The sequence below is a fragment of the Brachyistius frenatus genome, unplaced genomic scaffold (genome assembly GCF_029030835.1).
Source record: "Brachyistius frenatus isolate BFR_SWC_R1_liver_20210118 unplaced genomic scaffold, ASM2903083v1 Contig_126, whole genome shotgun sequence".
NCBI classification, from domain to species: Eukaryota; Metazoa; Chordata; class Actinopteri; family Embiotocidae; genus Brachyistius; species Brachyistius frenatus.
The window spans coordinates 719,972-742,139 of NW_027210725.1; the positions used below are offsets into that span (position 1 = coordinate 719,972).

General features: G+C 46.1%; 3 protein-coding genes and 1 long non-coding RNA gene across 6 annotated transcripts; 1 reads left to right on the forward strand and 3 right to left on the reverse strand.

Annotated features, from left to right (window-relative positions):
- Nucleotides 1-566: 566 nt before the first annotated feature.
- rbm15b (RNA binding motif protein 15B) lies at nt 567-4,446 on the reverse strand. The gene has a single exon (XM_069714139.1). The coding sequence runs from the start codon at nt 4,192-4,194 to the stop codon at nt 1,642-1,644; it is 2,553 nt and encodes an 850-aa protein (XP_069570240.1). The 5' UTR covers nt 4,195-4,446; the 3' UTR covers nt 567-1,641.
- Nucleotides 4,447-5,397: 951 nt separating this feature from the next.
- Nucleotides 5,398-9,615, reverse strand: manf (mesencephalic astrocyte-derived neurotrophic factor). Its single transcript, XM_069714134.1, has 4 exons — nt 9,403-9,615; nt 7,948-8,075; nt 7,273-7,414; nt 5,398-7,040 (listed from the first exon to the last, which is right to left on the reverse strand). Exons 1-4 carry the CDS (start codon nt 9,488-9,490, stop codon nt 6,856-6,858), a joined length of 543 nt encoding a protein of 180 aa, XP_069570235.1. The 5' UTR covers nt 9,491-9,615; the 3' UTR covers nt 5,398-6,855.
- A 1,191-nt stretch (nt 9,616-10,806) lies between these two features.
- Nucleotides 10,807-18,731, reverse strand: oser1 (oxidative stress responsive serine-rich 1). Of its 3 annotated transcripts, none has more exons than XM_069714127.1 (4): nt 18,501-18,731; nt 13,712-13,821; nt 12,716-12,835; nt 10,807-12,178 (listed from the first exon to the last, which is right to left on the reverse strand). In XM_069714127.1, exons 2-4 carry the CDS (start codon nt 13,786-13,788, stop codon nt 11,275-11,277), a joined length of 1,101 nt encoding a protein of 366 aa, XP_069570228.1. In that variant the 5' UTR covers nt 13,789-13,821; nt 18,501-18,731; the 3' UTR covers nt 10,807-11,274. The 3 variants fall into 3 exon arrangements, with proteins under 3 accessions (XP_069570228.1, XP_069570227.1, XP_069570229.1); XM_069714126.1 differs by having other exon boundaries at nt 18,251-18,731; XM_069714128.1 differs by lacking the exons at nt 13,712-13,821; nt 18,501-18,731 and having other exon boundaries at nt 12,680-12,771.
- LOC138630041 (uncharacterized) lies at nt 16,351-17,225 on the forward strand. Its single transcript, XR_011311609.1, has 3 exons — nt 16,351-16,378; nt 16,494-16,559; nt 17,174-17,225. It is a non-coding gene; the product is annotated as an uncharacterized lncRNA (long non-coding RNA).
- Nucleotides 18,732-22,168: the final 3,437 nt, after the last annotated feature.

Genomic DNA, 22,168 nt, shown 5'->3' on the forward strand with positions numbered 1-22,168 from the left:
ATTTTAATACCTTAACCCTATTTTATCATTTTTAAAATAACTGGTTTCTTTTTAAGCAGCTGTTTTGTCGAGTTATTCTGAGACACCAGTCTTTAGTTTTAATAGTTATTTATCACATTTGGACATATGTATGTATGTACTGTGCATTTTATATTTTATATTTTATATTTTTTATTTTATTGCTTTTCTATTATATTATTCTATTCTATTATTATTTTATACTATTGTTTCTATTATTGCTCCTGTATGTATGCTGCTGTGGCGAAAAAATTTCCCCTCGGGGATTAATAAAGTATATACCTACCTACCTACCTACCTACCTACCACATTCATGGTCAATAAACCAAAGAGGGGTTTTACAGCACAGATAAGGATTTAACTTTTATAACTCTGCAGTCATTAAACTTTGTTATAGGAGCTGTGAGAATTAGATTTTTGCATGTTCTCAGAAGTTTTGCTTTAAAATAAGTTTTTGTTTGTTATTTGAGGAATATTTAGCTGCAGCTGTTGAGATGAGACGTCCTGAGTCTGAGTGCAAAGTGTGAAATAAAGAAGCAGGAAGGGGGTCAGATGGATGGACTGATGTATTAAAATTGAATATAAATGTGTACAATATAAAATACGAAGCAGTAATATGATCGAACCCGACAGTCGCACTCGGACACCTTCGACTGACGGCAGGTTCCTCAGAGAGAAGTTTACATTTTTTTTCAGACACACAAAATAAATCTTTTCTTTTCCTGCATGCAACACCAGACACACTCACACCTTTCAAAACAGAAGACTGGAATGGTTCCGATTGATAAAAACACGAACAATGGGAAGTATACGGAAGAGGTGGGGGTGGGGGTGGGGTCAGGGGTCAGGGGTCAGGGGTCGTCTCTACTGGCCGCTGGTGCTCCGAACTGAAAGTAAAGAAAAACACAGAGAGGCCGACCGGAGCTCCGCTGGCGTCCCGTTCAGTTTACAGTACAATCGTATAAAAACAAACCTCCTCGTCCCGCTCGAGTCGGACAAACGGGACGACTCGGTGAAGTCCAATAAAAAGGAAATAAAAGACAAATAAAGTAAACAAGCATCGAGACGAACCCGTCGGATGTAGTGTCGTATGTTACAGCGTCGAGCGGCAGAGCTGCAGCTCAGTCACCGACATTTATAAGTGTTTTTCTTTTCTTTAAAGAACATTTAAAAACTGGATTCCACACAAAACCTGTGATGTCAAAATCACCGGCAGAGAGACGTTGGAGGACGTGGAGGTCCTCCACGTCCTCCACGAAGGGACAGGCCTCGGCTGCCAGGAGCCCAAAGTACAAACAGGGCTGCCCCTTTTCAGTGTTTATATTTGGAGTAATTAAAAACACAACGAATCAATTTACACTTTTGTTTGCGATGTTGACGACAGCGATGTTTCATATTTAAATAGGACTTAACGCAAAAAATATAAAAGAACTTTTGGGTAGTGATGGTCCGTTAACGGCCGAGAGGTCCCCCCCATGTATTGAAAGGGTCTCCCATGGCAACGCTGCACCCGTTGTCATGGAGATGTAGTGTAACCGCATTCGCCGAACAAACAATAAAATGCCTCTTTTTAAAAACAACGTTGCGAGTCCTCGTCGTCTCGGCTGCTCGTCGCCGTGACGATCAGTTAGTGTCATTGACGATCACGATCACCATGTGCTCCTCCTCCAGATTACCCACAGTCCTCTTGGCCGCCTGCAGGTACTGCTGCGAGAAGTCTCCGGGGGGGAAGGCGTACAGCATCGCCCCCGGCCCGCCCTCCTTGGCGGCGGGCAGGCTCACGACTCCGGCCGCCTCTTTGTTCCGCAGGTACGTCACCAGGTGGCGAAGCAAGCGCACCTGCAGGCCCGGCTCGGGGGCGGGCGCCTGGCGGTCCACGGGGCCCTGCAGCGCCAGCAGGATGGCGAAGCCGTCCGGGCGACCCAGCTTGATGCGGCGCGTCACCTCGTCCAGCCGCGTCTGGTCCATGCGGAGCCGCTGGGCGATCTTCAGCTGGCTGGGCTGGTTCTGGTTCTGGTTCTGGTTCTGCTGCTTCAGGCTGTCCTTCATCACGCTGCTGAAGAACGCCGCGCCGCCCTCCAGCAGGAACAGCTCCGTGGGGAAGCTGCTGTTCTTCAGGGCGAAGAAGCCGTGCCACGACTTGGAGAGCGTCGTCTGGGCGAACTCCGACAGCGTGCCGGGGGGGGAGGAGGTGTTGGTGTCGGTGTGGAGGGTGGGAGAACCGGCGGCGATGACGTCACTGTTTCGATGGTGGTGGTTGTTGAGGTGGTCGCCGCTCGACCTCTTGCCGTGGTGGCGTCCCGGCGGCGGCGGCGGCGGCGGCGGCTCTTCTTCGTTGGTGGCGGCGTGTCGCCCGCCTCCGCCGCTGTCGGGCGAGTGGTCCCGCGGCTCCGTGGTGGAGTCGGGGGCTCGAACCCGCGCTCGGTCCGGGCTGGGGTCGGGAGACACGGCCCCTCCTGGTCCTCGGACCCGGGACCGCCCCCGCTCCTTCTCCCTCTCCTCCGCCGGCCTGTCGGGGGACAGACTCCTGCTGCGGCTCCTCCTCCTGCTCCTCCTCTCCTCCCGCTCCTTCAGCCAGCGCTCCCTGCTCCTGCTGCGGCTCCTCGCTCCCCTCCCGCTCCTCCCGAACGCCTCCACCCCCACCGCCCTCCTCTCCAGGCTGCGGGTGGGGCTGGCGGGGTACTCCCTCTCCAGCAGCGCCCTCTCCCGCTCCCTGGGGGTGAGGAGGCCGTAGGAGGCGGGCGGCGAGCGGTCCCTGGCGCCCCTCAGCTCCCGCTCCAGGCTGCGGTGGCGGCCGTAGGCCTCCCCGAGGAGGTCGTAGTGGGCGGGGAGAGCGACGGGAGGCTGGTAGCCGGAAGGAAACGTGCGAGAGGGGCTCTCCTCCACTTTGGCGAAGTCCACCCTGAGGCGGCGCTCCGGCCCCCCCAGGGGGAAGCCCCTCATCTGGGTGCAGGCGGCCTGAGCGGCGTCCAGACTCTCGTACTGGATGTAGGCGAAGCTGTCGCCCTTCACGTAGTCGATGTTCCTGATGCTGCCGAAGCGGTCGAACTCCCGCGCCAGAGCAGCCAGAGAGTTGGCGGGTCCGAGGCCGCCCACCCAGAGCCGCGTGGTGGGGTTGGCTTTACCGTAGCCGATCTTTATGGGGTTGCCCCCGATCAGACGCCCCTGCATGGCCACTTTGGCCCGGTGGGCCATGTCCAGGTTCTGAAACTTTACAAAAGCATAAGCCCCGCCCTGTCCTCGCGCGGGCCGCTTAATGACCACGTCCTCGATGACGCCGTACTTATCAAAGCCCCTCCGCAGCTCGGCTTCCGTCACGTTCCCGTCCAGGTTCCCGATGAACAGGTTGCTCGTCGCCCTCTGGTCGTCTTCGGGCTTTAAATCCTCCACGACGGGCATCGGGGGGAAGCCGTAGGGCCGGCCCCGCTCATCCAGCATGCCGTAGTAGTCCAGCAGCCTCTCGCGCTCCCTGCTCAGACCCAGGGTCTCCAGGGTGTAGTGTCTGGCTCGGATCTCCCGGATGTTGCTCCCCCCGGGCCCGGGCGGGGACAGGGAGCGCTGCCTGTACGGGTAGGGCGCGTGCACAGGTAAATACCCGACGTCCGGCGGCGTCACACTCCGCCTCCTCACGTACATGGGCTCGATCTTCAGCTGCCGCTCTCCGAGGACCAGCCGGGACGACTTGGCGTGCCGGGCCTCCTTGGCGTCCTCCGGGTGCCGGAAATTGACGTATGCGATCCGGCCGAGCTCCGGCGTGTGAGACAGCTTCACGCTGACGTCCCCGAACTTCTTGAACTCGTGGAACAGCGCGTCCTCCACGTCCTCGTCCGTCACCTGCGAGCCCAGGTTGCTGATGAGCAGCGTCTTGTACTCCAGCGTGCCCGGCCTGGCGGCGGGCAGCTCCGGCGCCGCGGTGCGCAGCGGCGGGCGGCCGAGGATCCCGAGGTCGTGCCGGTGGTGGAGCTCCAGCGCGGCCGCCCTCTCCTCCCGGAGCCGCGGCTTCTCTCGCTCCCTGCTGCGGCTCCTCCGGTGGTATCCCCGGGTCTCCGCCAGCAGCAGAGCCAGCGGCGGCGGCGGCGGCGGCAGCTCCTCTCTCCGGGCACCTTCTCGCTCCCTGTCCCGTATCCGCTTGGCCGCGGCCCTGGACGGACTCTCTCTCCCGGCCTGCCTCTTCATCTTCGACCGGTGATGATGGAGCTCAAACTTTTCGGTGCCTGCGACGGGAATCCGGCCCGGGAGCGAATTCCGGGCGTGTTAGAACAAATAACGTGACACGCGACAGCTTCGGCGAGGAAACGGTGGCACCGTGGGCCGCGGGACAGTCGCGTAAAAACCGAAATAAAAGGATTAAACCGTTTAACAACATGTCAGCATCACAGAGGCTGCAACGACGCCGCCATCTTGGACAATAGGAATGTGCGCTTTCCCTCTGGAGGTTGGACAGCGCGATGACGTAACCGCGGTGGACGTCATGACGTCAGACGCTTCATTTGGGAATAAAAATCATGTTCTCCTGACTTTTCTGCGTCCAAACTCCCTGAATACATCCAGGTGGGAAACCTCCCGGATTTCACCTGCAACGCGGAGGTGTAGAGGCACCTGACCCCCCCAGAGACCAGGCAGAGCCCCCCCCAGCAGCAGAGCCCCCCCCCCCAGAGACCAGGCAGAGGCCCCCCCCCAGCAGCAGAGGCCCCCCCCAGAGACCAGGCAGAGGCCCCCCCAGCAGCAGAGCCCCCCCCCCCCCCCAGAGACCAGGCAGAGGCCCCCCCAGCAGAGACCAGGCCCCCCCCCCAGAGGCCCCCCCAGAGACCAGGCAGAGCCCCCCCAGCAGCAGAGCCCCCCCCAGAGACCAGGCAGAGGCCCCCGACCGAAGGAGATGTCGCTCTGCCACACTTCATATCCAAACATTCAAACTGTCCTGAGACACGAGCTGACGGGATTTCATAGTGAAGAAATACATCAGAAATACAGGGACATTTAAACCTTATCATTTGTGAGCTTGTACGAACCAAATAAACCTGAAAAAAATTGAATATAAAGATAATAAAAAATATTTCAACACATCGTGGGACTTTTTTTTTTTCCAAATGAATAAAAAAAAAAAAAAAAAAGGCCAAATTATTGTAAATACAAACTTTAGTGAAAATCAAAACAGACATGCCCCCAAAAATGACACTTTTTAAGGCTTAATATCTAATCAAACATTTTACTCACTTAATATGTGATGAGAAGTTGAATGGGAGTCAATGCGAGCCAGGATCTTTTTTGGAACCAGCCCCTGGTGGCGCTCGGTGGTATCGCAGCTTAAATACATGAAAATATGTGCACACAGTAAGTGATGGCGCTTCCTCGTGTCACATAACGGAGACAGACATCGAAGCAGTTTTTTCATATTTTAATGAAAAAGTAGAATAGTACAGTTGTAACAAATGACTGGGCCTTACATGAAAAGTCAAAGTGACACAACAGCATATCTTAAGTTTCCCATTTCCCAGGTCTCATCCTGCATCGCACGCCTTTAATCATCAAGTTGTCTTTTTTTTTCTTTTTTTTAAGTATGCAGTTTTTTCTTACATCAAACAATAAAATAAGTCCCTTCAGAGAGACATCAGTCCTGAGGGGGGAGGAAGGGGGAGGTGCATCACCCATCACCACAACATGTGAAAATAAACTAAAAAAACAGTCCGTCTCCCAACGTTCAGGAAAACAAACGGGTGATTGTGACACGACCTGTTTGATGAGAGGAAGCGATGATCAGTTATTAGAAATGCAAAGAAATCCTCCATAAATATGTATTGGTTTGCAGACAGAAGGTCAAAGGTCAACAGACGTCCGCCACACTTCTTCTTCGTCTGTGAATAAACTTTAGAAAAGAGAGCGGTGGTCGTCGGGTCGGCAGCGGTTTCCTCAATGTGACTTATAATCGTTTCGGTCCATTTTTAAGCCAAAATAGTGACAAAAAAAGTAAGTCAAATATCAATGTTTCGTTTGACACCTCTCGCTCTTATTTTGGTAGTTTGTCGCCTTCAGCTCTGCGACATCTTCTGGAAACTTCACACTGAACTAATCGAAGCCCTAAAAAGTAGTGAAGCAGCAACAGTAGACAAAAACCTGATATTTAAGAATCGATCTGCTTCCTGTTGATGATTTATGAACCAATCAGCACACGGCGTGACTCCCGACTCCGACCGCGAGCGTTGATCCATCAGATCAGACTCAGGTCTTCACCACACGTTGGTGAACCGCATCCTGACGCGGCTTTCTGGGGATTTTAAGTCAGCGTCTAATAAAAAGAGTCCAGAACAGTGAATGAAAGTTGGACCTCGTCTGTGTGAGTCAAAGACATGAATCAGGAGAGCTGAAACCCTGTGAGCCCCGTTTTCTTTAACCTGGATTTGTTTAAACCGTCAAAATATAGACAGCAGAACTCGCTATCAGCAGCTCCTGTTTGTGTTGCATTGTGGGTAAATAGACAACTGTCACTGGATCTGTGATACTGAAGGAAAACCTAAAAATATGATGATTCTCAAGCAAATTCTGAACAGTCTTTTCCCTCATTTTTCGAAGTAGATTTCTTGATTATTTAAATCGTCCCCCTCCTCCCGTTAATATTTCATTATTATTATTAGCTCTTCTTGTTTTCTTTGTGAAATGTGCCGTCTTCACACCTGATTTAAAAGTACAGGACTTCAGCCTCCTGATGTCTGTACTTCTGAATCTGTGTGCATCTTAAAAAGACTGAGACAAACATGTCCACCCTCCCTTCCTCCTCCTCCTCCTCCTCCTCCTCCTCACGAGTCAAGTCCGAAGCTGTGTGGTTGTTGTTTGTTTCCGTGGTTACAGATCTGTCCGTGCTTTGGCGGCTGCCGGCGCGTACTTGGGCATGAGCTCCGTGATTTTGCGGATGAAGTCGGACTTCTCGGCGCAGCCTTTGCAGGACTCGCCCCACTCCTCCAGGATCTTCTTCAGGTCCTTCACCTTCAGCTTCTTCAGGTCCACCGAGGTCAGATCCAGCTGTTTGTCTGCAGCGAAACACACCACGTCAGAACACGGCGGCCGTCTCCACCGGATTTGAAAATGATCCCTGAAGGTCTAATGTTTTTAAACCGAATTCTCCCGGTCGTTAATACGACCTGTTGGGTTTTAAATATATTTACTAAAGACAAACTGAGCTTTTTTTTTTTTTAAATCAGAGACCTCCTGCGGCCGAGCTGTCAGCGGCCATTTCATTCAAAAACAAGTCGAAGTTTTTACCGTATTTCAGTTCACAGATCTGTCCGTCCTTCTTCTTGAGCTTCTCGCAGATCTTCTCCACTGGGACGTGGTAGCTGAGCGGTTTGGACACCTCATTGATTATCTTGGTGGCGGCGTCGCTCGTCGCCCCGATGTAGTAACACTGAACAACGAGGAGGAGGAAAGTTTTACAGGGTTAATCAGTGACTTTCATCTATTCAACACATACGAGGGGAGATGAGCAAGTTCAGAGGGCGTTCCTGCTGTTTCAGATTCATCACCAACATTTAAGCTTCAAACATGTCAAATTACAAGTTTATAAGTGCTGCTGTTGTTTTGTAATTTCATTTTTTTCACAGAGCTTCAGGACTTTTACATTTCAATCTAAATGTCAACATTTTACAAGTAAATTGCGTATTTAAAGTCCTAAATTTAAATAAACAAAGTAATGTATGCCTCAACAGTTAATATTATGAGTGTCTTCTTTAATTTGAAACCTCGTTTCTGAGACGTTAACATATTTATATATATATATATATTATAGAAATATAAAATCAGGTAGAAATGGACCGAAAGGCTTTTCTAGAGGATGTAAGATGATATTATTGAAGTATGAAAATCTGAAACCTGCACGTCAGCAGTGGAGTCAGAAGGTGAATTATTTAATTAAATATAAAAGATCAGTAGTCGACTCACGAAGCGGTTTTCTTTGCCTTTGGCGTCTCGGCAGCTCTTCACGATGGCCTTCTCGATGTCGGCGCTGTTGAAGTTGACGTTGTCGTCCTTCAGCGACTGATAAAACTTCCCCAAGAAGGTCAGACACACTGAAACCGAGACAAACGCACACATTCACAAACTTCAACACAAACTTCTTCAGACACTTAATTGGAATTATTTCTGCATTTAAAGGGTCATTCTGCTGCGTTTTAATGAACGCGTCTCTGGGTCAGACTGACGTTAACTCTCCACCTCTGTTGTAGAGATTCAGGGAAACGAGGCGTCACATTAAATAGGTCAAAAAATAAATAAACCTCAGTCCAGAATTCAGTTTAAAATGATTTAAAAGGAAGAAAATCATTAAAGAAAAAAAGGAAACCACAAATGCTCCTAAAAAAAACAGCCTCAATGCGATAATCAAAACAAGTGATCAGCTGACTGTTGGAGGTCCAATATTAAACAGGATTATTTGAGTAAACAACAACAAGGATACACGATAAATAGTTCCTTTTGTTGTTTTTTCAACATTGAAACATGTCAGAAATGTTGTCAGTAAAATGGCCTCCTGGGTTTATTATTATTATTATTATTATTATTATTATGAACTTTATAGTGTGTCCTGAGACCGGTTTTATTTATTTATTACAAGAGTCATAAAAACAGAAAAGATGAATCTTTTAAAGTCCTTCTAACTCTTGGAGGAACATTCAGGAGGCAGAACTGGTCCTGCTTCAAATACTGATGTTGATCATGAACATGATGATTTCCTGGATTAACCGATTAACCGATTAACCGATTAACCGATTCGATGCTGGACTTTTTCTTTTCTCTAAACATTTCCTGTCGACTGATTCGCTCTAATTTACTTTACTAAAGTTTATTCTGCCTTAATTCAGTTTACTTCCTTTCTCATTACAGCTGCAGAAAGAAGTCCAACTTATTTAGAGGAGGAAGGTGGAGGACATGAAGGAGCATCCAGGACAACCTTCAACACCTGCAACACATCTGGACCGGTCCGGGGCTGCGCGAGGCTTGGACCGGGTCAGAACCGGACCGGGTCAGAACCGGACCGGGTCAGAACCGGACCGGGTCAGAGCCGGACCGGGTCAGAACCGGACCGGGTCAGAACCGGACCGGGTCAGAACCGGGTGATGCTCATTATTCCTCGCAGTCATTTGGACCAGATTTCACCACCAAACCGCTGCTAGCTATGTGGGAGGATGTTGTCTGTTCCCCCCGACAGTAACACACCTCCCCCCACCTCCCCACCTCCCCCCACCACCTCCCCACCTCCTCCCCACCTCCTCCCAGCTGTTCCGCCTCACGTTAACCCTCCCGCTTGGACAGGTGACTCCATTCCTGCCCTCCTGTTGTAAAAGTTGCTGAAGCTGGCAGCCATTCACCGCAGCTAGCGGCGGCTAGCGGCTCGCCTACCTTCACAGTCTCCTTCCTTCAGGGCTCCGGCGGGAACCGGAACCAGCGCGAGCGCGAGAGCCACCGACAACCCGCTGAGACACAACATTTCGGCACGAGCTAAACTCAGGTCGACGTCCGTTAAACCGCCGCGGAGGATCACGTTAGCGCTCACGAGCCGCTGGAGCACGGACGCCGGTACAGAGAGATTGTACGGGCTTCCCGGTGGCCACGTCACACTATGGCGGCGCCTGATTGGTCGAGGGAGTCCGACTATTTCCGTAGTTCTCCACGCTTTTTGCTCCGATTGGACGGAGGCGGAAAATTCCGGGGTCAACGTCTAGTTGGCGCGTTCTGATTGGTCCACAGCCTCACCGTGCTCTCGTATGTATTTCAGTGGTAGGCCCATATATGGAGGAAGAAAACGGATATGAGTATAAATAAACACAAAAATGAGTAAATGTAGTTAATGAAAGAACACAGAATTAAACTCATCTCTTGAATTTATTTCTATATTCTCAAACATTTAATTGTATTAAGAGTGTAAGCATAATGACCTCGTGTCACACACATTAGATTGGAATCGGTTTCTTCTATATGACCAATCAGCTGTAGACTGGAGTTAGGCCCGCCCACCTAATTAACATAAACAAAAGAATTCAAATAAAACTGGAAATACTGAAGTACCCTGAAAATAGCAGATGTTTGAAAATTTAAGAGATTAATTGAATCATTAATTTTCATGACCAAAAGGTGTTTATTTTGTGAATGTACTTTAGTTATCTATTTATGTTATTTAATTATTTTTAGTCCTCCATACCTGTAAAACAAATCTGGCCCACCAGCAGAAATATTTGGCCCCCTGATTTTTTTCTAATTTATTTATGAATTATTAATTGTATTGTTTTATGTTCAAATAACTCCTTATTTGTGTACCTCTTTGTCTCCGTGCTGCTGTAATGATCATTTTTATTAATATGGTATCTTTCCAGAACAGGAGACAGAAAAAAGCTTCACAATAAAAGATGGACGAAAACACATATCGGATCAACCTTCAAATGCAGTCAGTCAGATGTTTGTCCCGGGCAGAACCCGTCATTTCCTTCCTGTCAGACTGGAAATGTTAAATGTTCAATGTGAAAAAAAACCTTTAAAAAACAGTTTTTTTTTAGTTTGAAAAGCTGCAGGAAGTGACCCATCAGACGCAGTACTGCCTGAATTAAACCAGAATTAAGTCTTTAAAAGGCCCTGAAAACAATTGAAGTTTGAACCTGAACATCTTAATGACAACTTCTGCTGAGGAAGAGGAAGGTGTGAGACGAGAGCTCTGGAACAGCAGCTAAACAGATATTCATCCTCAATAATCGCTGAGAAAACAGCCTCATCTTCTTTGACTGGAGTGGAAATGACAAAAGTTCCAAAAGAAACATTTTTGCTTCTTTATTGAGAGAAATGAAATCCAGACAAAGTGACTGTCAAGGTCACGACACCACAAACCGAATCACTCTCGGTATTTACAGGTTTGCATATTGGTACTGTCGTCTTCTACGAGACGCTGCACAGCACACAAGAGTTTTGGCAACTTCATCTGTAAACTGAGAAGAAAATGAGACAAACTGATCTGTAGAGCACAAAGGAGGAAGAGGAGGAGGAGGAGGAGGAGGTGTGAAAGTCAGAACTAATGAGAAGTCGTTGGCGCTGACGTGTCTGTCAGCTCCAGTAAAACTGAGAGGGGGGGGGGGTTTAAATCACTTAACTTTGTATATCTAAAGTACAACTTTCATTCTCCTTCCTGCCACCAACATTCCTTGGAGGCCATATTTTCCCTGAACAGAAAACAACACCTCTTCACCGTATTCATCCTCCTGATGTTTTAATAATAATCGCTCTGCTTCAGGTGTACATCATCTCGGCCATGTGTGACATCTTCTTGGGGATGTATAGATAATACTCCATGTAGCCTGAAAGGTCCTCTATCGTGATGTCGTCCACGTAGGCTCTCGCCTGCTCCGAACACGAGCGCGGGGAACCCGACGACGGCGCCGAACCGCTCAGAGTTCTGGACGTGTCCTCGCGGCCCGGCAGGCTCCTCTCGCAGTCGGAGATGACGTTGCGGAGCCCCGTGAAGGAGTAGACCTCCACGCCGTGCCAGCCCTGATGATTGGACCGGCACGGGCACGGCGGTTCGGCGCCCTGCCCGCCCTCCTCTGTCCCGCTGCTCTGGGCGCAGGCGACACAGGGCCCGTCTGCGGCGCCGCTGCTGTGGAGCTCGGATAAAGCCCGGAAATCGGCGGCTTCTGCAGATCCGGATCTCAGAGGTGCTCCCGGTCCAGACTGCGCTCCGTCACAGGCACTTTTCTCCGGGCCGCTGTCCTCGCTGGACCGGACGTCTCCGGAGCTTCCGCCCTCCGGCCCGGACGATGTAGCGCCGGCAGCGGCCATGACAGCGGGGATCTCTTGTAAGGACGGCGGAGACACCACACCTCCGATACGCGTCTCATAACCAGCACAAGATCCAAACACCAGCGGGGAGATGTGGCCCGCCGTGCCCGAGGACGAGAGCTCTTTTTGGGCCGGGCCGGCCGCCGAGGAGGAGGTCGCTCCGTCGCCTGCGGGTCGAGGCTCCGCGGTCTCGAGCACGGCCAGGCGCTGGTGCTTCAGGCAGCCACTAGGGGGCGACAGTGCTGAGGCGGCGGCGGTGCTGCAGTAGGTGAACTTCGGGGGGTGGAGGATCGGGGACTTGGACCTCCGGCGCCGCTGAGTTCTGGATGCTCCTCTGGAAGTTTTCCTCATACAACTGAAGGTGGAGAGAGAACGATGAGAACAGTGAGGCAGAAGGTTCCTGCAGAGTTCACCAGATAACAATGAAAAGAAAAAGAAATGTCATAAATCTAAATAAATGGATATCCTCTCTGAAAAAACACAACTAGCCGTAAACCTACAACTGTTCGTAACATAATGAATCAACGTTTCAGTGATGATGGAGGAAAAGATCCTTTTACAGATTTAACCAGCAGTTAACGGCTTTTTTTTTTTTTTTTTTTTTTACAATCAATAAAACCCACAATTTTGTATTTTTTAATTACATGTCACCATATTTGTCAGCAGGCTGTTTGAAGTATTCAGAAAACCATCTTTCCTGCAAACAAGACGACTGATACGAGCAGAAAAAGTCTCTTTGATGGTTTTTAAATCACAACCGTCTCTGAAATGCTTTTTAAACTTCTTATTAAATATTCTATTACGAAACAAATGTGGATGTTTTCCTCTCAAACAACCCGACTGAGATAACAGGAACCTGCTGTGACTTCAGAGCTCCAGACCGTCTACCCACCCGTGCCAGTTGTCCTTCGGGCAGCTGAGTTTGGGTTTCGCTCCGCTGGTCTCCAGACAAGCTCTCGATGCTGCTGCTCGGGGAGTCAACGCCTCGGAGACGCTCACCGCTCCGGGTAAACTGGAGGAGGAGCACAGTCAGGGACTCTGCAGGTGAGATATATATATATATATATATATATATATATCTCACTCACTCTCTCTCTCTCACACACACACACACACTCTTTCTCTCTCTCACACACACACTGTCTCTCTCACACACACTCACACACACACACTCACACACACACTCTCTCTCTCTCTCTCTCTCACACACTGTCTCTCTCACACACACTCACACACACACTCTCTCTCTCTCACACACACTGTCTCTCTCACACACACTCACACACACACTCTCTCTCTCTCTCTCACACACTGTCTCTCTCACACACACTCACACACACACACTCTCTCTCTCTCACACACACTGTCTCTCTCACACACACACACACTCTCTCTCTCTCTCTCACACACTGTCTCTCTCACACACACTCACACACACACACTCTCTCTCTCTCTCACACACACTGTCTCTCTCACACACACTCTCTCTCTCTCTCACACACTGTCTCTCACACACACTCACACACACACTCTCTCTCTCTCACACACACTGTCTCTCTCACACACACACACACACACACACTCTCTCTCTCTCACACACTGTCTCTCTCACACACACTCACACACACACTCTCTCTCTCTCACACACACTGTCTCTCTCACACACACACACACACTCTCTCTCTCTCACACACACTGTCTCTCTCACACACACTCACACACACCAATACTTCAGCTGCTGTTAAAATCTGAAATAAGTTTCCTGCCATGATGTTTTTCTTCCTGTTAGAACAGCTGTTGATCTTTTCTGATGTTGTTTAATGATTCAACTCTTTCTAGAAATCAAACATCACTGAAGAGAAAACCGCTTCGTGAAGCGTCCGTTCACCTCTCAGCGTCGACCCTCAGCTTCTTGAAGGCCGTCTGCAGCGTCTCCTCCTCACAGTCCTTCCCTCCTGCCTCCATGGTGGGAGGAGGCCGCTCTGACCAGCCACCCAGCTGCAACACACACACACACACACACACACACACACACACACACACACACACACACACACACACACACACACACACACACACACACACACACACACATTATTATCATTATTATCTGAATCCTCCTGCAGGGCATTATACAGAAAAACCATCGTCCCTCTGAAGAAGATTTAAAAGAATAAATATATTGAATATCAACTATTTTCAGTTCAGAATAATCTGTTCATTTCTTTTTTGATTTTTTTTTTTGTTTGGTTTACATGATGCTAGAAAATGTCTGATTTAGTCGGACCAGCGGTCCAAAGATCAAATAAACTAATTGGGATTAAATTAATCAAACAGAAAATTAATCAGTAACTATTTTGTGAATCAAATAATCCTTTTAGTCATTTCTTCATTTTAGACGTTTAAACAGAACCAAAACATTTGAAGATATCACTTTAGGAAGTGGAAAATTATCATCATGTTAAAGGCAAAACAATTATTCAACTAATCCACACAAACATGTCAATCATTAGTTGCTGCTGTTTTCTTTAAAGTCAAAAGGAACCAGCGAGTTTTCACTTCCTAAAGGATGGAAATGTAGTTTAGGTTTTAATGATGAAATCACAAAAAGCCGCCAAAACAAATCACTGCAGGTGAAACTGTGTTCCACACATTTTATTATTATTATTTTTATTATTTATATTATTAGTCAAACCATTCAGCAACACTTGTGAGTATCAAAATCAGTTTGAGTCATTTATTTGACCAAACATGTCAAACATTTGCTGTTTTTAGACCCTCAAACGTGAACACGTGTAAAGTTTCTCTGACTAACAGAACATCTTTGAGCTTTCAGTTAAAACACCAGAAAACACGAGACTTCAGTTAAAACACGAGACTTCAGTTAAAACACCAGAAAACACGAGACTTCAGTTAAAACACGAGAAAAAAACGAGACTTCAGTTAAAACACGAGACTTCAGTTAAAACACCAGAAAACACGAGACTTCAGTAAAAACACGAGACTTCAGTTAAAACACGAGAAAAATACGAGACTTCAGTTAAAACACGAGAAAAAACGAGACTTCAGTTAAAACACGAGACTTCAGTTAAAACACGAGAAAAAACGAGACTTCAGTTAAAACACGAGACTTCAGTTAAAACACCAGAAAACACGAGACTTCATTTAAAACACGAGACTTCAGTTAAAACACGAGACTTCAGTTAAAACACGAGGAAAAAACGAGACTTCATTTAAAACACGAGACTTCAGTTAAAACACCAGAAAACACGAGACTTCAGTTAAAACACGAGACTTCAGTTAAAACACGAGGAAAAAACGAGACTTCAGTTAAAACACGAGACTTCAGTTAAAACACGAGAAAAAAACGAGACTTCATTTAAAACACGAGACTTCATTTAAAACACGAGACTTCAGTTAAAACACGAGACTTCAGTTAAAACACGAGAAAAAACGAGACTTCAGTTAAAACACGAGACTTCAGTTAAAACACGAGACTTCAGTTAAAACACGAGACTTCAGTTAAAACACGAGACTTCAGTTAAAACACGAGGAAAAACGAGACTTCAGTTAAAACACGAGACTTCAGTTAAAACACGAGACTTCAGTTAAAACACGAGACTTCATTTAAAACACGAGACTTCATTTAAAACACGAGACTTCAGTTAAAACACGAGGAAAAACGAGACTTCAGTTAAAACACGAGACTTCAGTTAAAACACGAGAAAAAACGAGACTTCAGTTAAAACACGAGACTTCAGTTAAAACACGAGACTTCAGTTAAAACACGAGACTTCAGTTAAAACACGAGACTTCAGTTAAAACACGAGACTTCAGTTAAAACACGAGACTTCAGTTAAAACACGAGACTTCAGTTAAAACACGAGACTTCAGTTAAAACACCAGAAAACACGAGACTTCATTTAAAACACGAGACTTCAGTTAAAACACGAGACTTCAGTTAAAACACCAGAAAACACGAGACTTCATTTAAAACACGAGACTTCATTTAAAACACGAGACTTCAGTTAAAACACCAGAAAACACGAGACTTCAGTTAAAACACGAGATTTCATTTAAAACACGAGACTTCAGTTAAAACACGAGACTTCAGTTAAAACACGAGACTTCAGTTAAAACACGAGACTTCAGTTAAAACACGAGACTTCAGTTAAAACACGAGACTTCAGTTAAAACACCAGAAAAAAACGAGACTTCAGTTAAAACACGAGACTTCAGTTAAAACACGAGAAAAAACGAGACTTCAGTTAAAACACGAGACTTCAGTTAAAACACGAGAAAAAACGAGACTTCAGTTAAAACACGAGACTTCAGTTAAAACACCAGAAAACACGAGACTTCAGTTAAAACACGAGAAAACACGAGACTTCAGTTAAAACACGAGACTTCAGTTAAAACACGAAACTTCAGTTAAAACACGAGACTTCAGTTAAAACGCGAGAAAACACGAGACTTCAGTTAAAACACGAGAAAACACGAGACTTCAGTTAAAACACGAGACTTCAGTTAAAACACGAGAAAACACGAGACTTCAGTTAAAACACGAAACTTCAGTTAAAACACCAGACTTCAGTTAAAACACGAGACTTCAGTTAAAACACGAAACTTCAGTTAAAACACGAGACTTCAGTTAAAACACGAGACTTCAGTTAAAACACGAGAAAACACGAGACTTCATTTAAAACACGAGACTTCAGTTAAAACACGAGACTTCAGTTAAAACACGAGACTTCAGTTAAAACACGAGAAAAAACGAGACTTCAGTTAAAACACGAGACTTCAGTTAAAACACGAGACTTCAGTTAAAACACGAGACTTCAGTTAAAACACGAGACTTCAGTTAAAACACGAGGAAAAAACGAGACTTCAGTTAAAACACGAAACTTCAGTTAAAACACGAGACTTCAGTTAAAACACGAGAAAAAACGAGACTTCAGTTAAAACACGAGACTTCAGTTAAAACACGAGACTTCAGTTAAAACACGAGACTTCAGTTAAAACACGAGAAAAAACGAGACTTCAGTTAAAACACGAGACTTCAGTTAAAACACGACTCTTCAGTTAAAACACGAGAAAAAACGAGACTTCAGTTAAAACACGAAACTTCAGTTAAAACACGAGACTTCAGTTAAAGCACGAGAAAACACGAGACTTCAGTTAAAACACGAAACTTCAGTTAAAACACGAGAAAAAACGAGACTTCAGTTAAAACACGAGACTTCAGTTAAAACACGAGACTTCAGTTAAAACACGAGACTTCAGTTAAAACACCAGAAAACACGAGACTTCAGTTAAAACACGAGACTTCAGTTAAAACACGAGACTTCAGTTAAAACACGAGAAAACACGAGACTTCATTTAAAACACGAGACTTCATTTAAAACACGAGACTTCAGTTAAAACACGAGACTTCAGTTAAAACACCAGAAAAAACTAGACTTCAGTTAAAACAGGAAACTTCAGTTAAAACACGAGACTTCAGTTAAAACACGAGACTTCAGTTAAAACACGAGGAAAAAACGAGACTTCAGTTAAAACACGAGACTTCAGTTAAAACACGAGGAAAAAACGAGACTTCAGTTAAAACACGAGACTTCAGTTAAAACAGGAGACTTCAGTTAAAACACGAGACTTCAGTTAAAACAGGAGACTTCAGTTAAAACAGGAGACTTCAGTTAAAACACGAGACTTCAGTTAAAACAGGAGACTTCAGTTAAAACAGGAACAGGTGATCGAGGATGAAATCAGGCTGATCGATATTTAAATGATCCCAAACATGACGGAGCCAATGAAAGTTTTTAAGGAGCTGTTGGAAATACTTTCAACAATTATCAGACACAACACCACCACCAACACCACTACTAACACCAACACCACCACCAACAAAACCACTAACACCACCACCACTACTAACACCAACACCACCACTAACACCACCACCACCACCACTACTAACACCAACACCACCACTAACACCACCACTACTAACAAAACCAGCACTACTAACACCACCAACACCACTAACACCACCACTACTAACAAAACCAGCACTACTAACACCACCAACACCACCAACACCACCACCAACAAAACCACCACTACTAACACCACCACTACCACCACCAACACCACTACTAACACCACCACCACCAACACCAACAACACCACCAACACCACCAACACCACCAACAACACCTAACACCACCACCACCAACAACACCACCACCACTACCAACACCACTAACACCACCAACACCACCCTCTGGTCGTAAACACCGTTAGCACTCCCTCCCTCTCAGCTCATGCTACTTCAACGGCTAAGCTAACTGGCTAGCCTCCTACGGGACGTGGTTCAAACGGTTCCGAACCGTTTTAAATCGTGCTGAAGTGAGGAGGTGGTACTCACGGTTCGGGATATCCTGGTCGCGGTGAAGAGAGCGGTGTCCGGGGCATAAAGGGTGATTCCCCCCGAAACAGGGCCCTCGGATTTTGACTAGCCAGCGAGGCTAGCGACGGCTAAGACTGTTAGCAGGAGATGCTAACGCTGCTCCGACACGAAAACACGAGCCGTGACTCCGGTAGGACACGTGGCCGGTGCTCCGTCACGGAAACAGCCGCGGATATACGGTGGACAGCGTTGGGGGGTGGGGGTGTACCGGAGCAGACGGTAACGGTTCTCCTTCCTCAGCTTGAACCGCCGCAGTGACTCTGCAACAACGCAGCGCTGGTGACGTCACTGGGCAAGAAACAACAACAACACCGTGACGTCACTACCGTTTGTAACCGATTTATTTAAGTATGAAAATATAAACAAGCGTCATTAAAGTCCAGCAGCGGCCCATCGGAACAACATCACGGCGGGTCGTGGACCGAGCACCTTACCGGGAACGGAAGGCGGTGTGACGTCACTGTTATATAATCCGACACCCAGACAAAGCTGGGACCCCCCCCCCCCCCCCCCCCCGACCTTTACCGGACCAAAGCGGGCTAAACATCCAGAGTGACTTAACTCGGTGCTGGCTGGTGGTTCTGCTCCGGAACCAGGTTACTTTAAGTGTTAAAGAGCAGAAGCCATCAAAGTCTAAAATAACGGAGTTTATTTATTTATTTTTTTAAAGAGCAGTTGTAATGTGTAGTTTGACCTCAAGGTGGCGGTGTTGTCTCACCTTCGGGAATGATGCAAGAGGAAATTGGTTTTCAAAATAAAACCCGACACAAAATTGCTGCGATGGACACGAGGTCTCGGTGACCTTTGAACTTTGACCAACAACATCGCATCAGTGAGTTGAAATGAATGTTTGCACCAGTTTGCCTCAAAGCTTTCTTAAATACTCCGTTCAGGAGGACGGAGGTCACTGCGACCTTTGACCCTTCAAAATCTACTCAGTTTATCCGACCAAATTAACATTTGTGGCAAATTTGAAGAAATGACCTCAAGACAATATTAATATAATCACGTTTACAAAGAGGTCGTCGGGACCGAAGGAACGTTTGAGCCGAAGTTGAAGGAATTCCTTCGAGGTGAACAAACCTGACGACGTGATTCTGTGAATCTGAATTTAGTTTAAATGAAGAAAACTTCAACACTTCCTGAATTCTATCGAACAATTCCTGAAATATTGACGACGTTCCTCTGAATTTATTCAGGAGAAACATTTCCAGACTCTCAGCACTTGGTTTTCTTTGACTCCTCCTCCTGTTCCTCCCCCTCCTCCTCCTCCTCCTCCTCTCCCTCCTTCATCTCCTCCTCCTTCTCCTCCTCCCCCTCCTCCTCCTCCTCCTCCTCCACCTCCTCCAGATGAAACGAGTTGAAGACACAAAGAAAACCAGAGCCGAATGTTTGTGAATGTTTGAGTTGAATCTGGAAGACGTTTCTGAAACAGCTGATTCGACTTCGTTCTGATCATCAACGTTTTGTTTTGACGTGTTCGGAACAAACAACGACAAATTTGCTGCAAAGTATAATTCTTCGTACATTATGATTATTTTCATTATTTGCTTACTAATGAACTGATTATAGAAACTTAGACGAACTGGTAAACACGAAGCCTTTAAATGTCTCGTTACAGAACAGCTGGTAGCCGAGAAACTCGTCATGTTTTCTTAGAAAAAACGCGACTTCGATGATTCAACGAATCCCGATTCAGCAGGAGGAACGCGTCTGGTAATGAGGGCCAGCAGGAGTGACAGCAGGTGGCGCTCTTTTCTTATTCTACCTGCTCATGTTAACCATCACATCTTTAACAAGATGGAAAGAAAAGGACATTTATTATTTACAGATATTTGCATTAATTTGTAGTTGTTTGATTTGCTGAACTCATTTCATAGACGTTACAACATATTTTTATCTGACCGACAAATTTCATATCCTAATTTCATTTTTCAAAATGTTTAATTTTCTGTTTCAACATCTTTAAAATTGTGATTAGTTTTCTGTATTTTTACCAACTAAAGGATCATTTAATCATCATTTAAATGAATATTACGTGGATTAAGCCTTAAACAAATCTGCATATTATTTGCAGTCCTAATTAATAGTGAAAAGAAAGCTCGCTTCAACGGCCTGTTTCAGTAGAAGTCATGTTTACTTTGTGTTTATTACATTAAATCAGGTTAAATCCGCGGCAGCGCTGCTATTGATCACGTCGTCACGTTGTTTGTTGGTTTGCGGGAGGCCTGGACTCCATCCCGGCGCTCACCCCTCGTATCCGACCTCTGACCTCCCTGCCGGTTCACAGCCCTCCCGGGGGGTGTTTGGGCGGGACAGAGGACACGCTGATTCGGGGGCCGCCGGCTCTAAATGCTTCCACATGCTTCTGCTTGTATATCTGATGTGTTTTGGATGAGAGAGCCAAATCAGTGTGAAACTATCCGAATCCTGCAGGAAGACTTTGAGGCTGCAGTGCTGGCGTCGGATTTGTTTATCGAGCCAACTTCCTTTTTAAAACGACATTTTTAGAGCTAAGAATTCATCAAGAGACTGATTAGAGATGTGGAGTTCAACGAGACACCAACAAGGAGGGGAATGGGCCGAAAAGACCAACGAACAAAGGTGTGATGACAAATCTTCATATATCTGATGCGGTAATGTTTAAAATGTTAAACTTTTCCCATTTAAAGAACTATTATAAAACAACTAAAGTCAGTCATTCGTGACATTTTCTAAAAGTGAACCAAAAATGTACAAATGCATTTTTTTTAGGGTTTAAAGCTGCAGCAAAAAAAAACATTTAATTAACCAGATATTTGGAAATGAAGTGACAGTTAACACACTCAAGATGTTTGTAAATTTAAATTTAATAATACACGAACACGTGATAATATACCGTATTTTTACCGATAAATATCCACACAAGATTTGCTGCATCACCAGCGCCATTGTTCACTTCCTGGATAAATAAAAAGTACGTCCACCAGGGGGCAGATCAGAGCCTCATCAGTCTTCACTGAAACATTACTTTCTGTGAACTTCTGCTTTTACACAACAAGAAACGGAAACTCCGTTTTGTCTGTACTCTGGTAACTTTCTAAATGCTGCCCCCACTGGTCACGTGCAGAACTGCATCTTGATATATTTATGAGGATGGATCTTCTCCTCCAACATCTTCTCGTCGACGCAGCCCTGAATCTGAGCTGGTTTTTCAAAGACTGTAAATCAGATACGCTGAGTGTTGGATTTCTCCGGAGAATTGAGTGTACGAACTCTTTAATCCACGGATTTATTAGAAGCAAATATTATGATGAAGACTATGAGGAAGCAGAGAGGCCCGCTGTGCCATGAATAGATCCTGTGTGGAGTTACTGTTCGTGTTTTACCAGACATGAAACTCCCCATTAGGTGCAACTACAGCTGTTTTAAAGCAGAGATAACGAGTCCATTATCAATCAACAGAAAATAACAGATGATCAAACAATGATGAACGTTTTTTGTCACTGCAAATTTAAAATCTTTGAGACCAAAGATGTCGCGTTGCACTTTTAGTTGTTTATATTTGTCTAAAACTAAAAACTAAAATCAAACAGCAAAACATTTGACAGTTTTTTGGGGGAATTATTGTCAAAAAGAGTCCAAATAAGATGACGGACATCCGACTGGTCAACAGTAAACTGGACTTCAACGCTTCGATCCTCGGCACAGAAACACACCTGGAAACGAACAAACACATAAAACACACGTAGTTAAATTATCACATGTTCACACGTCTACACCACGAGAAGGACGGACTGAACGAGGGAATCACATTTCTTTGACTCCATACGTAAAGTATGCAGACTCTACCCCCCCCCCCCCCCTCACACACACACACACACACACACACACACA

What these genes read in the sequence shown, in the direction of transcription:
- rbm15b (XM_069714139.1), bottom strand. Translation starts at nt 4,194, where the DNA reads ATGAAGAGGCAGGCCGGGAGAGAGAGTCCGTCCAGGGCCGCGGCCAAG.
- manf (XM_069714134.1), bottom strand. Translation starts at nt 9,490, where the DNA reads ATGTTGTGTCTCAGCGGGTTGTCGGTGGCTCTCGCGCTCGCGCTGGTT. An exon ending in GAAGGAAGGAGACTGTGAAG is followed by an intron (nt 8,076 to 9,402) that starts GTAGGCGAGCCG and finishes TCTCGGTTTCAG; the next exon opens with TGTGTCTGACCTTCTTGGGG. An exon ending in AAGGCAAAGAAAACCGCTTC is followed by an intron (nt 7,415 to 7,947) that starts GTGAGTCGACTA and finishes CTCGTTGTTCAG; the next exon opens with TGTTACTACATCGGGGCGAC.
- oser1 (XM_069714127.1), bottom strand. Translation starts at nt 13,788, where the DNA reads ATGGAGGCAGGAGGGAAGGACTGTGAGGAGGAGACGCTGCAGACGGCC. An exon ending in CTGAGGGTCGACGCTGAGAG is followed by an intron (nt 12,836 to 13,711) that starts GTGAACGGACGC and finishes CTCCTCCTCCAG; the next exon opens with TTTACCCGGAGCGGTGAGCG. An exon ending in CCGAAGGACAACTGGCACGG is followed by an intron (nt 12,179 to 12,715) that starts GTGGGTAGACGG and finishes CTCCACCTTCAG; the next exon opens with TTGTATGAGGAAAACTTCCA.